The 25,402-nt window shown below is 31.5% G+C and overlaps 3 protein-coding genes and 1 pseudogene across 3 annotated transcripts in view; all 4 read left to right on the top strand.

Moving 5' to 3' along the window:
* The window catches only part of LOC126780384 (transient receptor potential cation channel subfamily A member 1), a 34,948-nt gene extending 34,523 nt beyond the window's left edge, over positions 1 to 425 (top strand). Inside the window, exon 22 of the mRNA XM_050504845.1 lies at positions 288 to 425. Coding sequence (XP_050360802.1) covers positions 288 to 425 — 138 coding nt within the window. The remainder of the gene's footprint in view (positions 1 to 287) is intronic.
* LOC126780389 (LETM1 domain-containing protein 1) overlaps positions 1 to 25,402 on the top strand; it is a 174,497-nt gene that overhangs the window by 109,718 nt on the left and 39,377 nt on the right. The gene's annotated exons all lie outside the window — the stretch shown is intronic.
* LOC126780654 (uncharacterized) lies at positions 9,071 to 21,329 on the top strand. The gene is made up of 8 exons (XM_050505279.1): positions 9,071 to 9,083; positions 9,580 to 9,732; positions 10,604 to 10,739; positions 12,649 to 12,776; positions 13,291 to 13,416; positions 15,357 to 15,521; positions 18,818 to 19,042; positions 21,208 to 21,329. The coding sequence occupies exons 1-8, from the start codon at positions 9,071 to 9,073 to the stop codon at positions 21,327 to 21,329; spliced, it is 1,068 nt and encodes a 355-aa protein (XP_050361236.1).
* LOC126780802 (U4 spliceosomal RNA) lies at positions 20,466 to 20,631 on the top strand (annotated as a pseudogene).

The following is a 25,402-nucleotide window of genomic DNA, read 5'->3' on the forward strand; positions in this document are numbered from 1 at the left end:
CAATTTTACTTTATAATTATCGCTTAGAGAAAAGTTAATAAATGTTGTAATTTTCAATATAACGAGCAAATTAATTAAAAAGACTTAATTTAAAAATGTACAAAGTATTTAAAATGTATTTATATTTAACATGTGACAATCCATCACAGGTAAAAAGCCCAATATCCCGGTAGCATTTCCCTTTTGCCAAACTTAGATGTTGATTGAAATGGCTGCCAATGTATCGTATGTAAGAATTGATTTGTTATTTACTGATATGCTCATAGCCAGTTGGTACTTAATTACAGAAAATGGAGATAAAGACCGAGGCGGATGATGTTGATGAGGGCGTTTCCACAACGGAAGCTCGCGTCGTGCCACGCTGGAGCTCGCCTCGCATCCGCAAGAAACTGCGCTCGGCCTCTTCCTTTAACAGAGGAGGTTAATTTATTTAACGGAAAATATGAAAAGATATTTGCTAATTTATAACATTTTAGTAATGCGATCATTCTTATTTTAAGACTATCTAGCCTCCTTTCGATAAGGATGACACTGGTTGGGATTTAGTTTAACACAATATCTAAGTTCATTTAAAAGGAATACAAATATTCAATCTCATTCTAATGCGTCTGGTTAAAAATAATAGAAATTTTTTTAGTCCAATAAAACAAATTTATTTTAACATTTGTGTAACAGATAACAGTTAAGTTTTTAAAATTATTATACTTATATCTAACATAAATATTTTTCAATCGATTGGTTCATACCAGTTAATACGTGATTTTCGGTATAACTGTTTCGAACTACTAAGACCGTAACGTCTTAATAGATTTTTATTTAATACGACTTAGACAAAAAAAATATATAATAAAATCCTTGAACCACAGATTTGAACTCATATTTTTCTAGACAATAGCTACCAAATATATGTGTCTCATAATTTTTTATAATAATGCGCTACAAATACTAATTGAAGTTAGTTGAATAGTACATCTACAGTAAAATTAGTTTTTTTTTTATTTAAAACTTAAAAATTTAAAAATATCTTGCCAAAATTGCCATGCTGGGAATATCAAAACAGCCTCACGGAAACTAGGGGTTCTGAACAAAGTGCGGCGTTTTTTCACGCCACAACAACTGCTCCTGTTATACAAAACGCAGGTGCGGTCTTGCGTTCAATATTGTTCGCACCTTTGGGATGCCTCTGCTAATTCCTTCTGGAGGCCTTGGATCGGTTGCAACGACGTGCGATTCGCATTATTGGCAACGTAATGGTCGCTAACACCCTCGAGCGCTTACAATAGTGTCAAGAGCTAGCAGCGCTAAGCGCTTACTAAGAAATCAATTAAGTTAAACAATTTACATCATTAGGCTATTCTTTAATCTATAATATTCTTAATACTTAGAAAACTAGGTCTATAAGTTATAATCTCTACATTAGCTAGTAATGAAAAATGTATGGTAATTAATGAAACGGTTATAGATCACAATATATAAATTATTTTCATTTTAAGTATAAATTAATTCTTTTTTAGTAGTTACATTATAAAAAGATATATTTTAAGTTTTCGTTTTATAAAATATTATTTACTGTCTGAAAAAAAGAAATCGATACTTGGTAATACAAATATGAATGGACTTTAAATTATATAATACCGTTAAAAATATATTTATTTTTAATTTTATTTGAATAAGATTCACGTACAGAACTATATACATATTTTGATTATAGAGTTAACTCAAAAATAAATATGCATTTTTAACAACGAAACTGATGGAAATATGTACACACTCGCATATTAACTAAGCTCCTTATAATTTTGAACTATTGAGAGAATTGACAAAATTCCGTGCAATTTATTAAAATAATACTGCAACATTTATAATAATTGTACAAATAGTATAATACGTACAAAGTGAAGTCCTCCTACAACGCTATGATTATTCTAATAGAATAGAAATTATTTATATTTTAGGAGATTTCTGCGTACCTAGTGCGTGTTTTTTTAATTAATCGATAGCGTCCACGTTAACTGTCGTTTATTTGGAATGACAACTGCACCGTCTAATGACAATAAGCGGAATTCCATACAAGTCGCAATTAACGTAAACGCTATCAAATAAGTAAAAAACTCGCACTAAAGAGATTGAACGTTTCGTAGCTAAAAGTATTAATTACATAAGGATAAGGTCATATCTATTTTTGGTGTGTCTTTGCAAAGATGAAAGTATTTTTGGAATGAACGGTTTAAATAAATATAAGTAATTATATGAGCTACGATATATAATATATATACATAATTAGGAGCTCGTTTTCCAGATTTTTAAATAGAAAATTTTATTATAAATTATGAAGTATAATATATTTGTTTATTAATATAATATAATTACGAAAAAACCTACCGAATTATAAAATATGTTTATATGTTAAATTTATAAATTACAGTTTTCTCAATTTCTTTTAAGAAAATCTTCGTAATTGTCATCGTTTTAATAAAATTAACCAGTAGGTACACGAGTGTGATAATACCCAAATAAAAAATACCCAACAAACTATACTTAACGAAAGGGAAAGCCTTTTTGCTAAGTTATGAGATAGATGATGGCATTATTACGTAAATTACTTTTTACTTTTCCGTACATCCAATGAAAACTTATAATCGTTTAGGGTAACTCTCGTTTTTTCTTTTTTGTGTATCCGTCTCCTTCCGCCTATTTTCTCTGAATCTTCTGGACAAAAAATTCGAACCAGTTACCCCTTAGTGAGTGAAAATAACCGCATTAAAATGTATCAAGTGAATTATGATATGTCAATTGTTTTTTTTATTATTATATATTATAGTTAAATTCAAACAATAATCCTTAATCTGTCAACTCAAACGATAAGGAAGTGTAGTGCGTATATTATATTTTCATAAAATATTATGTTCAATATTCACTAATATTATCACTTTATTTGAATTGGAAATTTATATATATATATAATATATTAATATATTTGAGTTTAAAATTTGTAGGAAGCATTAAAATATATTCCTTAATAAATTGGTGTTTAGAGTATACGTAAGTTTTATGTAAGTGTATTTACTAGATCAATTTATGTACCTAAATGTTCTGTATAACTTCTTAACATCATCATCATATCTCTCATATAATATCCTAGAAGTGATTATTTATAAAAAGGGAATAACTAAGCTCTTGTAGAATATTAGGATAATTTTATATTAATATACCATAAACGTCAGAGGATCTACATACATATATTGTCCAGACTGCCTCGTTGGTCTAATGGCTAGATGGGTTCAAATCTCAGGTTAGGGCCAATAAAGTTATTGAGTTTTTCTGTTGATAATTCTCAGTAGCAGCCCGGAGTCTGGAAGTTAAAAGTGTAACGCCGTTGGTCCTGCACCTGAACTCTTTCTGGTCATGTCGGATTGCCGTCCCATTGGATTATGAGAATTTGAGAATAGAGAGTGCACATGTGTTTGCGCACACACTTGTGCACTATAATATCTCCTGCGCAGTTAGCTAATCTTCTCTTGAGATTGGCCACCGTGGCCGAAATCGGTTCATACATTATTTATATTGGCCAAAATAAATATACAATTATTGGGATTACAGCAAAACTATACACAGCTTTATATATTATAAATATACAAAATGTATTGTAAAAGAGCCATTTAAATCAAGAACTTCTAATACTGTTACATATAAATAGATAAATGTTGTTACTTATATACAAAATATAATAATATTTTATTATTTTGTTCTATTAGTTACTTCACTTATTAATATTCTTAATATAAACTTACGATTATTAATATTCTGTATACCAAAATAATTTTATGTGCATATATTAAATAAAGATTGATGTCAACAAGATTTTTAATTCCTACCCAATGCCCAGATTATGTAATATAGCGCAACGAAATCAAGTGTCATTCAAAAATTAAGTAAGTAATTAAGAAGTGTGTCTTTATGTACCTAAGTTCACAAGCTTTTCTTTGGGCGTGTATAAATTAATAATAAAAGGCGATGTCTTTTTTATCAGACGCGTAAAACATTTATATATGACTAGCGGCCCCACTTCGTCCGGGTTGAACAATTATTAATCTTAGTAGATATTAAGTACGTAGGTATCATTTATTTTAAAAGTAACTAATTACAGGAAGTATTCGACTAATTACAAAAAGTCACCGATAAACACTCCCATAATATTGTCTGAGCTTCTTAGGTCTCTTAGATTCTTGTCTACGGTGTGTGTTCTGTGTGTGATCTCATCGTAAGTTCGTCCCACATTATGAGACAGACCTCTTGAAGAAGTTGTTTTGTTTTTTTCTTTAATTGAATTAGGTAGGTATAAGTAGACTAGCATGTGGGCCATCTGATGGTACGTGGTCACCATAACATTTGCACTATAAAAAATATTACCCATCTCTTACATCGCCAAGGAGCCATCGACCTGAGGAACTAAGATGTTATGTCCCATGCGCCGGTAGTTACACTGGCTAACTCACCTTTTAAACCAGAATACAAAATATATTAAGTAAAGTAAAATATGTTATGTGGTAAAATATGTGATAAGTGGATGGTACCTACCTAGACGGGCTTGCACAGTCCTACTACCAAGTAAACGTAGACATGTACGAATGTAACATAAGAATTATATGCGCCGGCTACTGCGCCATCGCAACGTTGACCACCAGCATAAATGTTTTAAAGTATAAATAATTAAAAAATATACCAATAACTAACGTAATATTTAACTATTTCCAGTTTACAACAAAAATAAAATTTATAGGTAAATAATAGACTAAGCGTTGCTCGCTCCCGATATCCGTGGTTCGCTCTCACCGGGCCATTTTTCTTATTTTGCTTTTTTACCAGTCCTAACTTCTAAACGAAAGGTCCGATTCGAATAATTTAAAGATGAATTTACATGTACATAATCAACTTTTATAATGAAGCTATTTAATTGTGTTAGAATTAATGTCATCATCTTTCGATTCTTCCCGTGTTTTTATTGACTAATTTGAAAAAAAGGCAGTTGTTGTGACTTAACTATAAAAGTTACTATAATAACCGAAAAAAATATATAGCCTCGCAGACTTTTTTGTAGATAATGATAATGTATGATAAGTACTATGAACATGTAATAATTTTTTTTAGGTATCATCAATAATTTTGGCAGCGCATGCCAAATAATGACTTTTATAGAAAAAAATTTTAATACCTTGGGTTACATTATTGCAATTTTAGTAGATTCCTACTTTTTTTAAATTAAAATATATCCTATGTTAGTTGCTATAATATATGATACAGCTGTAAATTAAAGAATTTTTAAAATCATTTTAGTAGTTTTTGAGTTTACCCATTTCAAACAAACATACAAAACATCAAATCTTACTTCTTTATAACATTAGTATATAGTATGGATATAAAATATTTCAACATTTTTCCATGCTCAAATTGTTTATTTATTATATAAACATACATACAACATTTACCTATAGGTAAATAAACTAGAGGAGGAAATATGTGAAAAGAATGACTTTTATACAAGTAAAAGCCTAAAAGTTGATTTTGTTATCCCTTGATTATGACGTTGTAATAAAAAATAAGTGCCAGTTAATATTCTATGACAGGCCATAGACCTTCCCTTTTATTATTGAAAGAGTTGAGACCGCATCGAGTGCCCATACATATTGGCTAAACTATGTCGTTTTAAAAAGCTAGAATATTCGTCGATAAAAGAATACTTAACAAAGATTTCAATGGACACACATACAAAAGTAAAGCCTGTTTGAAAACATACACCCATTATACTTATAAATATAATAATATTAAGATTAACTTTCTCTATTTATACGAATACTTATACGAATTTTTAGGTTTTTAAAATTACGAAAATGCAAAATTTAATTGTTCGTTCCATTTTCGAGCCGTATAGGCGAGTTGCATTTAATTTTGTCTACGAGATGTCAAAGACAAATTTTCATCGAGGACCATATAAAAATTTCTTACAGGTAGAAAGTTATATTATTATATAACGCTTTAGTCGATTTTTTACGTATATAAATAAAATATTGTTAACATAAAAGTAACCTTATCTACACTCAAACTAATAAGACAAACTTAAAATTAATATATATGGTGACTAGTTTCAGTAAAGTAACAAACTTAATGTCCCAGTTGGGCAAAAATTTGCCTTGAAAGATAAGGTAGCTATGGAGCTATCATATCATGCGCTACTTTAATGCGCATATCACAAAATTTAATAAGATAATACAGCCTTTCTTACGCTCTTTGCCTTCATCGGCAACCACATGATGAATAAATATTAAACACATGAATACTAAGTGGCTTGCTCAGTGTAGAGCTCGCAATCTACGGTTCAGATTCACGTGTTCATAGTTTTGGGGTGAAGAAGGAATAACAGGAAACCGTGTCTTTTTCTCTTTTAAAAACTATCATATGCTTTATTACAAAATATCCTCATGTTAAATTATATCGAATTTTTGAAATTGATAATTACGATATCACCGTAGTAAAAAAATTGTACTTTTTCGAAATAAGCAACTTGACTCTCGCTGTTCCACAAAGTGACTCTATGTTAAACGACGAAGCTTTACATACGCATTCGGATTGGCTATATATAATTTTATTGTTTCTGACCTTAAAATACGCTTTATTTAGAAAAGATTAAATTTGTGAATATATGCTTAAAAAATCGTAATAATAGGCTAAGCAAATAAATCTTTGCCTCGTGCCTAGTTTATTATGTTTCAAATAAAAGATTGAATCACAATTAATATGACACATTAACACAAATATGTATATTTAACAGATTGAAACTTTCTCTTATTGGTGACACATTATAATAATATTTAGGCTAAATTAGACCTCGTTCCGAGCTGCTGACTGCGCATGCGTGCAATAAACATTTTACCAAAGAAATTATCATCAAGTGGGTATTGTCCTCCTATATAATAATAGGAGAAATTTAACACCATTGTTCCCCTTCCCGTCGAAACTCGTTATATATTAAATGCAACATTTATTTATTTTTCAAACCGAATCTGTTATTGAAGTTACAATGCTCAATGTTAGAGTAGTCTTATTTCTCGCGTTTTTGAATTTTTGTAAACCCAATGATCAGAGTAATTTAGCAATAAAATCTATAAACGGCCAAGGTATTTTAAGAGGAATTGCTTTTCCGAAATGGAACAGAAACCTGGGGTTCAAAAATGATTTTCGGGAACAAATACACACCGAAACGCGATTCTGGCCACCGCTGCAGAAAGAAAATAGGTGTAAGTATATAATTCATCATAAAATTAATTGTATCATTAGTATTCATAATTACTTCGCTGATTTTTATTTTACAATATAAATTTAAGAAGCGCTGCGATTATATAGCTCTAGAAAATGTTATTATCTAAAATCAGCTAAAAAAAAAATTATTACAAATTCTGTAACTAATGTCAATTGCGTTAGAAATCGCAATAATATACATTTAATATCGTACTCGTGTTGCAAATATATTTTATACGTAAGAAGCAAACTTACATCGGTGTTAAGTAAGGGATCGAATGCAGTCACGCGATGAAGCTATGCAAAAGCGATTAAGTTAGCGAACAAACTCTAACTTGGCTCGTAAAATGAAAAAATATATGTATATTTAATTTTGTCGATAGTTTATATATATTTTTTAATTCGCTTCCAAACCGAATGTTCGAGAAAATTATTTTCAAAATATATATATAGCACGTCATCCGTTGTTATTAACAGGCGAAACAGTTTGTAAGAAAAATCAGTCATTAAGTCCCATCAACACTATCACATTGTTCTTTCGCTTCTCTTATTCACCCAAGTGTGTTCGATGTTTAACATCCAGTTTATGCGGATGTTTATGGAATCTATCGTGTGCAGTAGGCTTTACTTCCTTTCGTATTAAATATAAAGCGAAATATAAGGTACATGTTACGAATATTTCAGTAATACCCGTATGGTGGAAAAATAGACGTAAATATATGAATTTTCATGTTTCGATTTTTTTCAATTCTTTTAAAATTATAACTTTAATAGCTACGAAAATTTTTTATTGACAAACCATTTATACATAGTTAGCCTTTGCCTATTTATATTATATAGATATTTAATTTCTTATTACATGATGAGTAGTAAATTTTCTTTCATTTAGTAATAATTTAATTTAATACAGAGCTTATATTGCAATCTCCCGTTAAGATTCACGTGTTAATGACCAATTCGGTTCAACAGATTTTGGAAACAAATGTACTTAAAAATGTTTATTTAACATTTTTAAGTACAATTGTTTCCAAAATCATATATAACATAAAAAAAATTAGTTAAATTCGAAAACTTATTTAGTTGTCCATTCGTAAAATACACTTAAGCAGACATACTTCTAACTACCGCAATAATTTAAAACGAATTATCATTTTCTTTCGTGACTTGACTTGGATTACCTAATTTATTAGTAAATAAAAAAAAGTAATTAAGGAAATTCAATGAAGTTTATTTTTCGCATCAGGAAATAAAGGCATTTGTTAGTGTGTATTTGTGACTCCTTACCGTTGTTGTTTCACTATTTTTAATTTTGTAAATTTTGTTAGTATATTCATATTTATTACACTGAAATTTTACTATTATACTATTATAATTAATAGTTTGTAGGATATCTGTTACTATTTATTTTATGTACAGATATTTTTATAAAATACAAAATTAAAATAAAAAGAATAAAATACATTACAAATTTAAAGCAGAAACACGCCGTGTAAAAGATTGTCCTGTGGCATTATACCCAAGACGCTGGCACTATTGCCGCTCTGCACAGCTAGACTTAGCCTTTGGGCTAAATAAGCGCTAGCTCTTGGGTCACCAGAAGTGTGGATCAGTTTATTAGAAATATCTTTTATGATTCTTTTTGTATCGGATGACCATGGACCCAATGTTTCAAAACCCAGCCTCAAAAGATTCTTTGCTTACAATAGTTTTTTAGTGTTTAGTGACTCCGTTTTTTTCTCTAAAATATATATTAATACTTTTCACTCAATTTCCAGTCATGGAGATTCGAAGTTAGCTTAACCATTTTTGCCCCGATTTGCTAGTATTTTTTTAACTAAAAATATATTAACATATTTAATAATTATACAAGCGGTATCATTCGAAGTGATTTCGCCATCCAGGCTGGATATCAATACTAATATTTTTCAACAATTTTATTATTATATATAAAATAATTACGCTAAAATTGAACAAACATTTTCTACCTACATATACTTAGAATAATCTCTAAAAAGGTTCCATCGAAAAGCTTAGGTTAAAAGTGCCCAGACCTATTTTCCTCCGACTACATCAACATAATAAGTAAATTCTCAAAATATACATAACATATTATATACATACTATATGTATAATGTATATCCCACGTCCTTGAACTATAATCACATATCATTGGATATTTCTATATCCATAGGAACATAACAAGCTAATACAAATTAGCCCGTATACTTATGTTACAATGGATTTCATCTTCGTAATAAAATATAATTTAAAAATATTTTATCTCAGTCTTATCCTTATTCACCGTGGTAACATTTCCCAATGGAGCCTGCACGGGGGCATCAGGAGATAATGGTACCTGTATGACAGCTCGCGAGTGCTCGTCCCGTGGTGGATCCGCTAATGGATACTGCGCTAATGGCTTCGGACTGTGCTGTATCTGTGAGTAATTTAAGAAAAATGCTTTTCTCACTTCTCTGCTCGCGTACGAAGTAAGTCGTACATGTTTTTGTCATTTGAAAGTGTTAAGTGGAAGAAAGTTTAAAATAAGAACTTAATAGAGTTCATTAATCTTTCAATTTTGTAATGAGACTCAATAAATATCTCCGTAACCGTAACAGCCTGTGAATGTCCCACTGCTGGGCTAAAGGCCTCCTCTCCTCTTTTTGAGGAGAAGGTTTGGAGCTTATTCCACCACGCTGCTCCAATGCGGGTTGGTGGAATACACATGTGGCAGAATTTCAGTGAAATTAGACACATGCAGGTTTCCTCACGATGTTTTCCTTCACCGTAAAGCACGAGATGAATTATAATCACAAATTAAGCACATGAAAATTCAGTGGTGCTTGCCCGGGTTTGAACCCACGATCATCGGTTAAGATTCACATGTTCTTACCACTGGGCCATCTCGGCTTATTTTTTATTTTATTTTAAATATCTCCAAGAATGATAAATTAATATGATCACAACGTCATACTCATATATCTTTATTAAAGAGAAGAAAAACTAAAATACGAGGGTGAAGCAAAAAGGATCAAATTGAGCGACATGTGGATACAAAGTTTCTAAAGTATCTTTTCCTAAAAAAAATACAATTCAATGTAGTGCAAGCGTAAATAAGAATGGTGTTTCTTTCAGCTGTGTTAACACCATTATTCCTAATAACAATAACATGAATTAAGCACATAAAATTCATTGGTACTTGTCAACATTTGAATCCGTAAGCTTCCGATTTAGATTCACTTATTCTAACATAGCCTGTGACGTGTGTGATATTTTGGCAAAGATAATATTTATTCAATATATGTTTCAGTTATGACGTCATGTGGCAGCAGTACTACGGAAAACGGCACGTACTTCGTTAACTCGGGCTTTCCGTCGCCCTACGATTCCACCGGCTCATGCGAACTGACTGTTATTAAATCACATCCCGATGTTTGTCAAATAAGGTAGATTGAATTTTATTAGCAACTAGCTAAAGGCGGACGCCTTTACTTCGTACATGTTGAACAATTATCTTTTATACGTAAATAATTACTTTACTTTTATAAGAAAAAAATCTTGGATTATATTATTAGAAATTGCAATTTTCGTGGAAATCTCTATTTTTTTCGAGAATAAAATATAGCCTATGTTACTCGCCGGTAACGTAGATATGGGTGAAGGATTTTTTTATAATCGATTAAGTAGACTTTTAGTTTATCCATACGTACAAAAAAAACTAATCTTTTCTCTTTATGATATTAATTTAGTATAGATTCTAAATATTTTTCAAAGAGAAATAGATTGATGATCTTAATCTACATTAAAGACAAAACAATCAATGTCATTCATTTAACATTAATGGTTATTATACAATATTTAATATGTACATTTTGGTTATATCCACAGTCCATTTCTGTATATAGAAGATTGACATCTGCAAATTAAACATGATGAGAACTGAGAACAACTTTTTAAATAATATAACCATTTTAAATACTGGCTTTATTTGAACAGTTTTTCTTAATTCCTTTGCCTGACTTATATAGTTACCCGTACTGTAATTATTAAATAAATTTATATATAAGAATTTAAATAATGTAATAAGCAGATAATAATATATCTCAATGTGCACTTCGTTGCTTTTGTCAACATTTCAATGTTCATTGGACTGGAACTCAACGAAATTCTTGTCACATTCAAGAACAACTTGTATTATCTACTCGGTGTTGTGTAACTTTGTTTACATGAATAAATAACTATTTGATGAATTGACATTAAGGTGGCACATTTAAGTTATATTTTTATAGGCTTAAAATTATTTCAACTAAATTTAACATCAATAATTGATTTTTTTTTTTATTAATTTGTAATTTTTTATATTTAGAAGATGAAACAGACGTATGGTATATATGTATCTATTATTGCTTTGTTTTTTGTTCTAAGATAATTTTGTCGATTCTTTTAAGACACAATTACAGATGGCGAGTTATCGTTTTATAGTAGAATGTTTTGACAATATTATATCCTCGTTTTTACATATTCGATATTCACGAAAATAGAATTTCCTGTTTAATTCTTAGTTTTTTATACGTAGATTCATAAATGTATCTTTTAATCTGCGTATATAGAACAAAAAACCTACTTTAAACCAATTTCATACGATGCGCAGTAACATAATAACTACACATATATCAAAGTTCGCTTGCCCTGATCCCACTTCTTTGGTGTATTTCTCATCTAATCTCTATCCCCGGCCTCTTTTTATAAAATGACTCACCCCACCGCATCATCCAATACAATGATTAATTTCAACTTTTTGGACAGCGAAACTACTTTCATTTACTATGTACTTGTTTTGTATTATTTAATAAATATATCTGATAATAACCCAGGCTACCATATATAAAACACATTTCATATTGCTATAGAAAGTATAATTTTACATCTTTTATTGGAGCAGTAACCATCACCTTCGTACATTAAACAGAAAGCTATGAATAAATAACAATAGTATCCATTATTTGTAACCTTTTGATCAATAAGTAGCAAGCTAAGGATATATTATATATACTGTAACTTTTGAATTACGCCTCATAGACAATACAATATATCAATAGTATCTACCAGTAAAAGATATAATTTCTTAAATATTCGATTTAATAATTTTACTTATATAAAAAACGATATTAAAGTTGATTGTCTTTAAATACATCAAATAGCAATAAATATTGTGGCTAGACCAGATAGCACCGAAGTAAAAACTTACTTTGTTATGACTCATGAAATGTTGGAAACTGGCTTACGGTTATACTGTTTTTAATTGTACTTATTTACTAACTCATATTGTTAACGTAATAATAATTTTCCAAAAAGGTTAGATTTCGATCGCTTCATAATCGCTGGACCTGAGAAAATTAACAATGTTTGTAACCAAGACCAGTTCATCGTATCGGGAGGTAATCCTGTACCAGCGATTTGTGGCTTCAACCAGGGCAGTCATAGTTGAGTATTGTATTAAAAATATAGTTTTTGAATATTGGAATATTATGTTGCATTGGCAAACGTACATAACCTTATTTTAAGTACATATTATATACTCGAGAAAAATATTATTGTCTGTTATACAATGCTCTTTATTATTTATTCATTTTAGAATATATCAGTTAGCATTTCTTCGTTGACACGCAATTCCGTTTTGCTGGGCGCAAAATAAATCAGGACTCCTTCAGTGGAAGCAATAAGGCGGAGTGTTATATTATATTTTAGAATAAAATATTGTACTAGAACTCAAAGGTTAACTTCAAGCTGTTTATTTGGAATTAGAGACAAGAATGTCTGAAAGAAATTACTACTTCCAATTATAATATTAACCTCTGTAAGCTAGTCTACTATAACAAAAAAATACAATAAACATTTACTCGTTGAACGATAATTGTAATAATATTTTGACGTATTCGATAACTTTTTCTTTATTATTTTTGTAAAAATAATTTTCATGTAAATTATTTTTTCTAGTGTACATAGACGCGGGAATTGGATCCACGAATCCAGTCAAATTAACTTTTGTCACGAGCGGCAACTCATTTGAAAGGATATGGAAAGTGAGAGTTACTCAAATACCTTGCAGTACTATTTATAAAGGTAAAAACAATATCTTTCTTAATCCAGAAGTTAGTATGATAAAAAGTTAGTGGCTTTAAAGCCTGTAAAACAGCTACAAGGGAAGATATAGCTTTATCTATATATATATATAGCCCAATCAAAATGGAGACGTTTTTGCGTTTGTAGTGCACACCGTAAGCGGATAAAAAAATTAACAAATATTTTTATATTTATTTATTTTATAGGTAATTAATCTTGTACATATTAAACGTAATATTTAATCATTAGTTTATTTTACTACGAAATTTCTGGTTTCATAGTCATCCTCGTCTATACTTTTATCCGATAAATGATATATGTTAATGATATTCATTATAATTTACTAGGAAGTATGACTTGGTTCAAGCCCGTCTGGTTAGGTACCACCCACTCATCTGATATTCTACTGCTAAACAGCAATATTTGGTACTGTTTGTTACGGTTTAAAGGGTGAATGAGCCTGTGTAACTATAGGCACAAGGGACGTATTATCTTCGTTTCCAAGGTTGGTGGTGTATTGGCGATGTAAGGATATATGTAGTATATAATACTTATAACATCGCCAACATCTATGGGTAGTGGTAACCGCCCACCTACCTATAACATAAAAAAACAGTACAAACTTGAAACTGTTAAATATATTTGTTCAATTCCCACATTTACTGGTATTCCAAGTAATAATTCTATGCCTTTTTATTATAAAGCTTTTTATTTATGAAAATACACAGTACCTATGACATTAACTCGGTACAAAATATGAATACAGCTTAATTTAAATAAATAATATTTAAAATACACATATAGTGTTTGTATATACTGTTAGTATTTACATAAATTTCAAATATTACTATCCTCATTAATTTTCACAGTACTTAAATTATTTGTACTTTTAACGATTTAATTATATTAACATTAAAATGTCCATGTTGCGAAGCCATAAGTCTAGCCCCTACGATAAACCAACACAACGCGCCTAAAGAAGATTTCACTCCAAAAAATTACTGCAGGCTCTAGTCTGAATTTTCCTCAATAGCACGTAGAAAAACATTTCTCTACTCCTCTACAGCTATAGCAGTAAATTTTTGCTCAGCTAATGTAATTATATTATAGCTAATGTAATTATTATAGCATTCATTTTAATTATGACATTTATTGTTCGACGTAATTTTTCACTCCCCCCATGTAATTAATTATGAGCTAATTAGTAAGAAATTATTAATAAGCGTAAATAAAACTAAATACGTACATAAAACTGTCAAGTTCTAACGCTTCTTATGAATTCAAGGTTCTTGGTAGCTAGCTCGAACTGGTTTATTTCGGTTTTAGTCACTGTCTGCATTAAACAAACGCAAAAACGTGTCGAAGCTGATTTATTTGTACCGCATTGTTAGTGTAAAAATTGTATATCTCGAATAGTTACCAAAAAATAAACAAAAAATGAGATAATTACTGATTGACTTAATTTGTAAAATTGACTTAATAATTATGTTAAAACTTTAACGTCGGTTAGTTATAATGATAGAGTTTATTGATTCCTTTAAAAAAATATTATTGACTGATTTTCGACACAGCGACGTGAATCGCCGCAATAAAAGAAACAAGCCATCTTTGAATAAGTTAAAATACAACGTGAGACTCTGAACTCTGATAGTCCAATGAGTCAGCAATTCGAACTAGAATTTTAGCTCAGGGCTCTTTTAATTATCCGTAGCCATATAAGTCAACCACAATCAAACTCCTATCGCAAAATGTAATCAATAAATTTGAATACGATCTAGTTCTAAACAATTCCAATAATAATTTCCTCTTGCGGCTTTTTCTGATCGTTATATATATTTTTTTAATACATCATGTTACTTACAATTTTGAAAAATATTAGTATATATATGAAACTTGTGCATTTTTTATTGTGTAAATTTATGGTATATTTTATGTATTAGCTGACGAGGGTTGCTTACAATACTACACTGGTGTTTCTGGTCAGCTAAAATCTTTCAACTACGAACCACTATCTGGACTGCAGCTCAGTAACCAGGACTATGGAATCTGTGTCAGAATGGAAAGGAACTTTTGTGGTATTCAGTACACAGCTTGCCCTGATCCAGGTAATATATTTTATTTGATATCTACGCAGTCATGATCTGTAGAGTAACCTTATTAAATTTATATATGTTAATACTTAAGACTTTAATGTAAATAATTCTTATAAAAAATAAAAATAATAAAAATAATGGTCTATCTAAAAATGCTCTTTCTATGTTAGATAATAGAAGATAGAATCTCGTTACCTTAATCATATTAGTATATAATATAGTATAAAAAGTAACAGCCTCTGAATTTCCCACTGCTGGGCTATTTTTTTATATTATATGTAGGCGGACAAGCACATGGGCCACCTGATGGTAAGTGGTCACCAACGCCCATAGACATTGGCATTGTAAGAAGAGTTAACCATCGCTAACATCGCCAAAGCGCCACTAACCTTGAGAACTAAGCTGTTATGTCCCTTGTGCCTGTAATTACATTGACTCACTCACCCTTCAAACTGGAACACAGCAATACCAAGTACTGCTGTTTTGCGATAGAATATCTGATGAGTGGGTGGTACCTACCCAGACGAGCTTACACAAAGCCCTACCACCAGTAAAAGCAAAGGCTTCCTCTCCTTTTTTGAGGAGAAGGTGTTGGGATTAACGCACCACGCTGTTCCAATGCGGGTTGGTGGAATATATATGTGGCAGGATTTCATTGAAATTAGACACATGCAGGTTACCTCACGATGTTTTCCTTCACCTTGCACGAAATGAATTATAAATACAAATTAAGTACATAAAAAATAAGTGGTGCTTGCGCGGGCTTGTACCCATGATCATCGGTTGAGATTCACGCGATCTAACAACTAGGTCATTTGAATAAGCCATTTCATGCTTCCACGGAAATAAGTGCGATTCAAATCACATGGATGCATATTTGCGGAACGGACCGAATACAAAATTTACAAAGGACAGAATCATTTTGAGTTGAATCATTTTGAATGCATAAATTTCAATTCTCTTTTTCAAATTAATGTAACAGTTATATATTCAGTATATAAGCACGTTGTTTGTTCTAAGTGCTTTTGTCCGTAATATGTATTAAGTATAGAGTTTACTTAACTAAACTCACATAACGTGAAATACGAGAAATTATAGGAAAGAAATTTAGTCTAGGTAACAAATGCACACTTCAGTTCCATGTACGAAAGCTGAAATCAATTTGTGTTCGGACTTAGTTAAATTTGTTTACATAAAGCTTAATGGTCAATTAAATTATTACTCTTTTTACTATTTATAAAAATAACGAGTAAGTTTGATTTTTGAAATAAAACATTTTAATACGCGCTTTACGCTACGTGGCACAAGCAAACAAATATGCCTTGTACAACCTATCCGCCTGTTCTTCTATGCTAATACAACTGATAGCAAGCTCCACTTCGTTTTACAAGCGTCTTCAAAACTTATCCTTTCAATGAATTTTAAATCAGTTCCAACTAAATGACTGACAAGATTTTTTGCAAATTTGCAAGTTTTGATACACACACATGCTTTGTGGATAAATTAAAAGCTTGTTAATGCAAAAAAACGGCAATCAAAATATATTTCAATAATAAGCAACACTTATATCCCCATTATATTGTAAGTTTAAGCAAATAATGTTCTTTTTCGTTTAAATATACCTTGAAGTTATCACTACTTTACGAAGAAGAGAATTCTTAAAGGCAAGAAAAACGTTAACAATTATAAGAGCCCACAAAGCGAAATGAACACGTAAAAGCTCGCCATACTAAAAGCTCGCCAGCGGGCACTTTGAGCAAAAGACAAATTTTACTCTCCATTGTTTTCCGCTCTCCACTTGCAAGCATAACTTTGCTATTGTAATGTTTTACATGAAATTTATCTTTCTCAAACTGTTATTCAACTTTCCTCAACTTAGCAAAATGTTAATTTTGTAATAAGAATAAGTCAACATCGTATATAGAAAGTTGCATTTCATTTTGTGTTAATGTTGTTTTGTTTTCAAACCCGCAGATAACGCACACCTAATTAATTAGTATACAGAAGTATGAGCAATTTTTGAAAACACATTGACATATAGTTAAGGAAATTAATAACTCATAAATGTTCCACGTCTAGGCTCCTCAACTTCCGAGGGCGTTTTCAGTTTAAGATAAGCTATCTGCCACATGTGCCATATTTCATACGACACGTGCATTTCCTTGCAATTATTTTTATCTTATTACCATCCAGTACTGGAAAATGACGCCATAAATTAAAAAATACAATGATTTTTTTCCGGAATTAAGCCCGCCTGTTTATTATGTTTTTAATTGATAATTTTAAATTTTATTAATTTAAGCGAGTGCTACAAAGGTCGTGTCTCTTATTAAAAGATTTTCCTTAATCGAGTTTCAATAAGGTCATAGTGACTTTGTAACTACAAAGGTGATCTAAAAATAGTAACAGCTTAGTAAACAGTAGACTATGTCTCCTAAAGAACTCAATTTACATTGCATTAACATGTTAAGATAGTTGAATTTAATATAAGAATTTTAATGAATGAAGCCTTATAAATTCAAGTGGTAGTCTTTTATAAATAATTTAAGTTAAACTTTAAAAAGAATAAATATTCACTTTGTATATTGTTACCTTCTTAAAATAAACTTTGTATAGCGATTGTGAAGACCCGCAATTCTTCGTCTTCTTTTCTTAAATGCCATATTGCAAATGACAGTAAGAGAGACGTTAGCGATTCCTAAATTTATTTTAGATGTTTTACTGTAATTTCCTAATTATTGTTATATAATAGCTACAATAGAAATATTAATATCATTGCTTGTTATTTATATAAAGCCTAAACATTAGCTACCTTAAAGAGAACGACCACTCCCATATAACAAAAAGTTACATTTGCTTCAATTTTAATTCGCTTAATGACTAATTTAACTTATCGTTGATAATTATAACTCTGAACACTCATCGGAAACAAAGTCTGACAGGAGTTGTTGGTAACTTCGAGATGAAGTTATTTTATAGTCTTCTGGGAATCTAAGCCTCATTGCTTGTATAGCACAGGTGGACCTAGGCTAAAAGCTAGAGAAAACATTTTAATACACAATGTTACATATAGATTACTATTATCTATATGTAATTACGTTTGATCAGTGATAAAAATGATCTCCAAGGGAATGTAAATATTTTATAATAATTTATTTTAACTTGAAACAGACAAATATTAAAAATTAAATTAATTGAAATACACTATAAACCTTTATATCTACCAATATATATTATATATGTATATTTCTGGATACATTTTAGTTAAATTGATGTAAAAATCACACTAATTGATTTGTGAATTTCAGTAAACAATCGTTCCCGTTCATTTACTCTCAGCGGAAACAGCAATAACCCCGTTAATGCAATGATTGGATCGGGAGCTGGGCCAAATAATTGCGCAAATGATTGGTTATTGGTACCATGTGCTGCAAATGTTGGTCGTATACAACCCGCACAAGCTTTGTGTACCGATAGGATATGCGGAGGCACGTTTTCAGCAGATCTTTCTATGCAGTCTTCATCCGTGCTGAGTAAGAAAATTTACACTTTATTGACACCCCTGTACAACCATTAAGCGTCTCAAGACATGCTCCAATTTCGGTTACTTGTAATAAATAGTTAATTTATATCTATATACTATTAATACGTTTTATTTTTCAAAATGAGTGAAATAGTTTTTGTGTTAAGAAAATATTCGTAAAAAAGGGTGAACCACAGATGATACTATAATAGTATTCCCTGGAAGCCTAAATTAACCATTTGAAAATACATGTAAAATGTGAGCATTAAATCTAAAATGTATTTTGAAATTAGATTTTCAACGTATTTACATGAAGAGTAGATTAGTTTGAACTCAATTTATACTTCCCTTTGACTAAGTTACATGTAGGAGTGTTACAACATTTGGGAGTAATATGTTTTACAATAATTAAAGGCACAGGTATTTTATGTGGGACATTGTATCCCCAGCGGTAACAGACACGCCGCTAATGTTTAATATCATTAATGTTCGCTATTTAATCACATTACGTCATGTCGTGAGTATTTGAAAGAAATATTGGGACTGTAATTGTTTTTAATATCATTCTATTTAATATTCTATCATCTACTTTTTATTTTTTAATCATCTCAAATAATAAGTATGCAATAGCTATAGCAAATAAAAAATAAGTCACTAAAAGATAATAAATAAGTGCCTGACACTCAGATGGCGTAATATTCTACTGTTCTCGTCTCGTCGCTCAGAGTGTCGCCTGAGAGCTTCGACTTACGTCCATAGCTCTTTTGTCGAAAGTGATTTTGGCCTACCTCGCGGATGACATGCACCAGACTGTTGGTGGCATCGTCGTTGTCTTGCTTGGTTTCCAACATGGCAAATCGGTGCTGTAGTTCCAACTGAAAGTTGTCGCAACCAGCCTCGACCTGTGGTAGAGTTGGTCTAAGAGATGACTTCATTAACCGCGATCGTTTGATTTTAGTGATAATATTGGTGTCACTTACCAGGCGGTAATCACTTCCAGTGTTTACCCTGTTGATCACGGAGATCAACAGGTTTTTATATGTATACATATTATACAATTGCCGCGTCGGTATAATGGCTAATTTATAAGACTGTATATCCTGATTATAACCCAGGATAAAATCAATTAGCGTCCCGGGTCCACTGTAGGTCAAATGTAGGTCACATGTCGACGCAGAACACAATTCAATTATATATAACTTCATTAAAGTCTAGTAGTTTCACGTGATACAAAACCCGTTAGACTCTTCATAGTATAGCTTTTTTCTGCAAAGCTGTGGAATAATAATATAAAAGTGCTTTTATATGACACAGTGAACGTGCTCTTACCAATTATTGCAAGTACAGCTCCGATGGGGTGACTGCATCTGCAGTAATGTATTCAAATGACCATTAATGCTAATGTTATGAGTGCTCTCGTCATCCGATCGCTCAACTTTGCGCAGAGGCTATAATATATAATATCGTAACCAATGAGGTTAATCCGATGTGCGATTATTGCTAGTTGAAAACTTTGGTCATCTGATCGCTCACATCACGAGCTTGGACATTGTCATACAATCAAATATCTGATCAAATTTATGCTTATGAGGTGATTTAACTAATAGAAACATAACCGATCTCGTAGGATAACTAACAATTCATCAGAATTTAAACGATGTTACACGATGTCGATGAATTAAGTTGTAATATTTTTACCGTATATTCTTATTGTACATAGCTTACCATGGCCTGTGACTTACCTTTCCGCACTAGCTTGAGCCAAATTGCCTTGGTAATAGTGCCCTGGCTAGCGCTCATTCGCCTTTAAGGGACGTCAGATCCACCAAAAGTTGCTATGGCATCATGGCAAGTCCCGTGTAATCAAAAGCTGTGGAAAGCCTTTACAGTGCTAATGCCTATTGATAGTGACCACTATCCCATTAACTAAAACTTAAGTCAGCCTTTATTTGTACTATAAATGAAAAAAAAACAATAGACGTGCTAAAATTTTTGAAATGATTGTATTCTTTATGTGATATTACAATTATTACTAACGGTTTGTAACAGTCCATAAATATCTCACCGCTGTAATACGAGAAATTATAAGCAGAATTTTTGAAAAATAACTCATGAGCATTCATGAAAAAAAAATCGTTTTAATCTTAATGATCTTTATTACTATATTTTTTACAGGTACAGTAAAACCTTTTCGTCTCTGGTTTCACACCGACAACACTGAATCGCCTATTGACGTAGACAATAGAGGTTTTTGTCTGAACTACGTGCAACAACCGTGCACAAATAATGTTTTGTGATTATAGTATAATTTTAATAAAATTTTGAGTTAAATCGCAGCTCTTTTCATTTGAATATTAACATAAAATCGTAATGAACATATTTATTATAAAATTTTATTTTACACTGTGTATATGAACAGAACGTTACAAAAATAAATATTACATGACGTCTTCGTTTTGATTTTTTTTTAATATAATTAAAAAATATTGTGTACAATTGGTATATCATATGAACCTCTTCATAAAACCGGCGACACACCTGCAAGCCTCCGGTGTTACAAATGTCCATAGGCGGTGGTAGTCACTTTCTTCGGATGAGTCTACTGGCCGTATGCTCCCCTATAGTCAATACCGTAAAAAGTCAATCAATCAATCAACAGCCAATCGTTGTCCACTGCTGAAGAACATAGGCCTCTCCCAAGATGCGCCAAAGCTCCCTGTCTTCCGCCTACCGCATCCAGTTGGTGCCCGCCACCTTCTTAAGGTCGTCGGTCCACCTGGCTGGAGGGCGCCCTACGCTGCGCTTGCCGATTCGCGGTCTCCACTCTAGGACTCGTGTGCTCCAACGGCCATCGGTCCTACGATATACGTGACCAGCCCACTGCCACTTTAGCCTGCTAATTTTGCAAGCTATGTCGGTGACTCCGGCTCTTTTCCGGATAATCTCATTTCTGATCTTATCCTTCAAAGATACTTCGAGTAGAGCTCGCTCCATAGCACGCTGAGCTCAGCCCGTAAAAAGTACAACAAATTTATATGAATTATTTCTATGTAAAACTGATACATATTCAAATGAATGTGAATGGTATCGTGAAATATATTTATTTAAATTTATTTATTTTCAAATAATGTTGCATCAAATACAAATACAATATCACACAAGTCATGAAGAAAACACAAAAGACCATAAATATAAATAAGGAATAAAAATTAAATTACTAAAATATATATATACTATAATATTTATAAATTATATTATATATAATAGGGGCCCCACATGCCCCTTTTACGCCATTAATTTATTGATTAGAATTTAATTTTCAATATTATTGAAGGACTAAGATAACTCACAGAACATAGCGAATGCATTCTGCGACTCTTCTCAGGCTCTGTATATATGCTTTATGAGTACCGCCCTGCGCCTGATATTGCAGAATTGTATGTATTTGTATCAATATTGAAATAGCTTAAAAATTATTTAAAGTACTCTTTTAATTTAAATAAAACAGGGTAAAATTCATAGTTGACTCTATTTAATTTGAAAAATTAATTGAAGTCAACTGAATAATGTAAAATAAGTGTAAAGTATGAGATTCGTAAGTTTATATCATAATATTCTAAACACTGAAACTGGAAAAAATATGAACCACTACTCACACTGCCAATGCGCAACCAATTATGGGAAGTAAAGTGTTGTGTCCCTTGTGCCTTTACTTAACCTGGTTTACTAGCCTTTTAAACTAGCGAATGGGGACCACTGGTACACTTGCAGACGGACTTACACGAGGTCCAACCCAGTGCTAGGTCGGAGTGTAACGATTACATAATAATAATAAGAACATTAACCAAAAGATATAATAAAGGTACAAACCATAAAAAAAGTTAAACTATATGATTATGATAATTTAGTGAAAAGGTCGCAGCCTCAGTTATGCTGCTTTTCAGCCTACGCCATGTACATTTGCTGTTATTTGTTTATTATATCAATTGATCTAATCTTTTCAATCAATCAATCTTTTTAATCCGAAAAGTACAAAGTAATTAACACAGATAAAATCAAATCAAATAATCTGAAGGCGGAATCGCCAAGACGACATCGGAAGCGCAGGGCACTACCTACCTTTTCTCGAAGCGATTCGTCGTTTTTTGTTTTTTTTTTTATGTAAGAGAGATATCCCACCAAAAACATCTTCATGTAAAGTAACGCCAAGACGAGTACATGTTGCTAGCACAGTAGAAAATAGTATTTAATTAAATGTAAAACTACCACCGGTTCAGAATGTAGCTTCTACCAAGAAGAACCAGCAAGAAACTTGTTATGAATAATTGTAAAATTTTATTACATAAACGTAAATACCATCCCTCAGGAAGGATTTATTGACTTTGCAAATTCGGAAACTATATATATAATAATGATTATATAATAACTGTTACTGTTTCTTTCAAGCCGAGACGGCCCTGTGGTAAGACCGCGTGAATCTTAAACGATGATCGTGGGTTCAAACCCGGGCAAGCACCACTGAATTTTCATGTGCTTAATTTGTGATTATAATTCATCTCGTGCTTTACGGTGAAGGAAAACATCGTGAGGAAACCTGCATGTGTCTAATTTCACTGAAATTCTGCCACATGTAAATTCTACCAACCCGCATTGGAGCAGCGTGGTGGAATAAGCTCCAAACCTTCTCCTCAAAAAGAGGAGAGGAGGCCTTTAGCCCAGTAGTGGGACATTCACAGGCTGTTAAGGTTACGGTACGGTTTCTTTCAAAAACACAGTGCTGTGCAAACACAGCAGCACTCTCGGTTCTTAAATGGGACGGCAATCCTACACGACAGACAAGAATTCAGTACACACTTCCACTTTCCAGACTCCGGGCTGCTACCGAGAGTTTACGACAAAAAAACCTAATAACTTTTATTGGCCTGACGTGGGATTTAAACCCATAACCTCGGGGTCTTTGGCTTTATATCTAGCTACGACATACCAACAAGGCAGTCAATATTCTTGTAATAATATTGTGACGCCACTGTATACCCAATTTTATGTTAACATCCCAGTGGAGGTCCTCATCTACAAGATTATAAATAGATCGGAGAGCTCATCTTTGAACATTAAAAACAGTTTCAAAAGATTTGGGGGAAGGCTATATTGAAACTATATATAACGGTAGCCTTCCTCCAAAAGAATATGCCAAAATATACTAATCGAGCAGTATCAATATCAATTAGTTGTTCTAACCACATTTGCTGCGGAGCTATCTTCCTGTTAGGGACAATAAATGAGGATTCCAAGTTTCGAATCTAATGTGATTCCCGAAAAAAAATTACAATTGTAAAATTTATATTACAATTTTGCTTTCTCAAATTAGGTAGGGTAAGAAATACGCGTTTTGTTTATTAGCATTCAAAACTAAATTATTTGTGGTACATTAACCAGCATCACCGATCAGCAGCAAAAAAAGCAACATCACAAATAACTTTGACAAAGAAAGGAAGATAATTAATATATACTAAAAATAGAAAAGTTCTTAAAATTGATCCTTATGGAATACCCATTTTTAGCACAGACCCAAAAGAGTTTATTTCATAAATGAAAACTTGTGCTCTTTGACTTAAGAATGAAGGAATCAGATCAAGAGCTTTACTTTTAACACTGTAATATTTTATAAATAATATTGTTATAGATATCTACTGTAGAATAACATAGTTTTCACTCGTCATCATTAAACGATTCAAAATTTGAAACCGAATAATTTCATATCATGCATGTCATCTATTTTATACGCAACATTGGCAGAATATTTTGGGCTGAAATAGCGTAGATACATGCCAGAAAAGAGAAATATATACGATTTAACTATATCGTTGTAAATTAACTGGTAATCAACCACATAACAATGGCACATTAATTGACATGCAGAAACTTAAAAACGAGTCGAAAAAAAACGAGAGAGTAAAAATTAAATTAATAAATAATTTTATAATTATATTATGATTTATTGATTTGTTTTTTATTTTAATTAAAATGTGTTTTATAATAATTAAGGTTTTTTTCTCGTAATTCATAATCTTTTATTCTATTGAATATGACAAACTTCAGTATAATATTAGGTCCTTACATATGAAATTGGCGTTTTGTACGTGAGGAATATAAAGTCAATTTTTTTTTTTTGTAAAATATATTTAATTAATCAAAGTATGCACTGTTGTTATCAAAACTGACCATGCTGGAAGAACTGCTCATGCTTTTGCTCTCACACACGACTTGACCCAACTGGTTGATCAGCCCACCAGGATCCCAGACATTGATGGGCAAGCGCCTTCTCTACTGGATCTTCTGCTGACTTCTCACCCGGTGGAATATCAGGTTG

This window comes from Nymphalis io, chromosome Z (genome assembly GCF_905147045.1).
Source record: "Nymphalis io chromosome Z, ilAglIoxx1.1, whole genome shotgun sequence".
Classification (NCBI taxonomy): domain Eukaryota; kingdom Metazoa; phylum Arthropoda; class Insecta; order Lepidoptera; family Nymphalidae; genus Nymphalis; species Nymphalis io.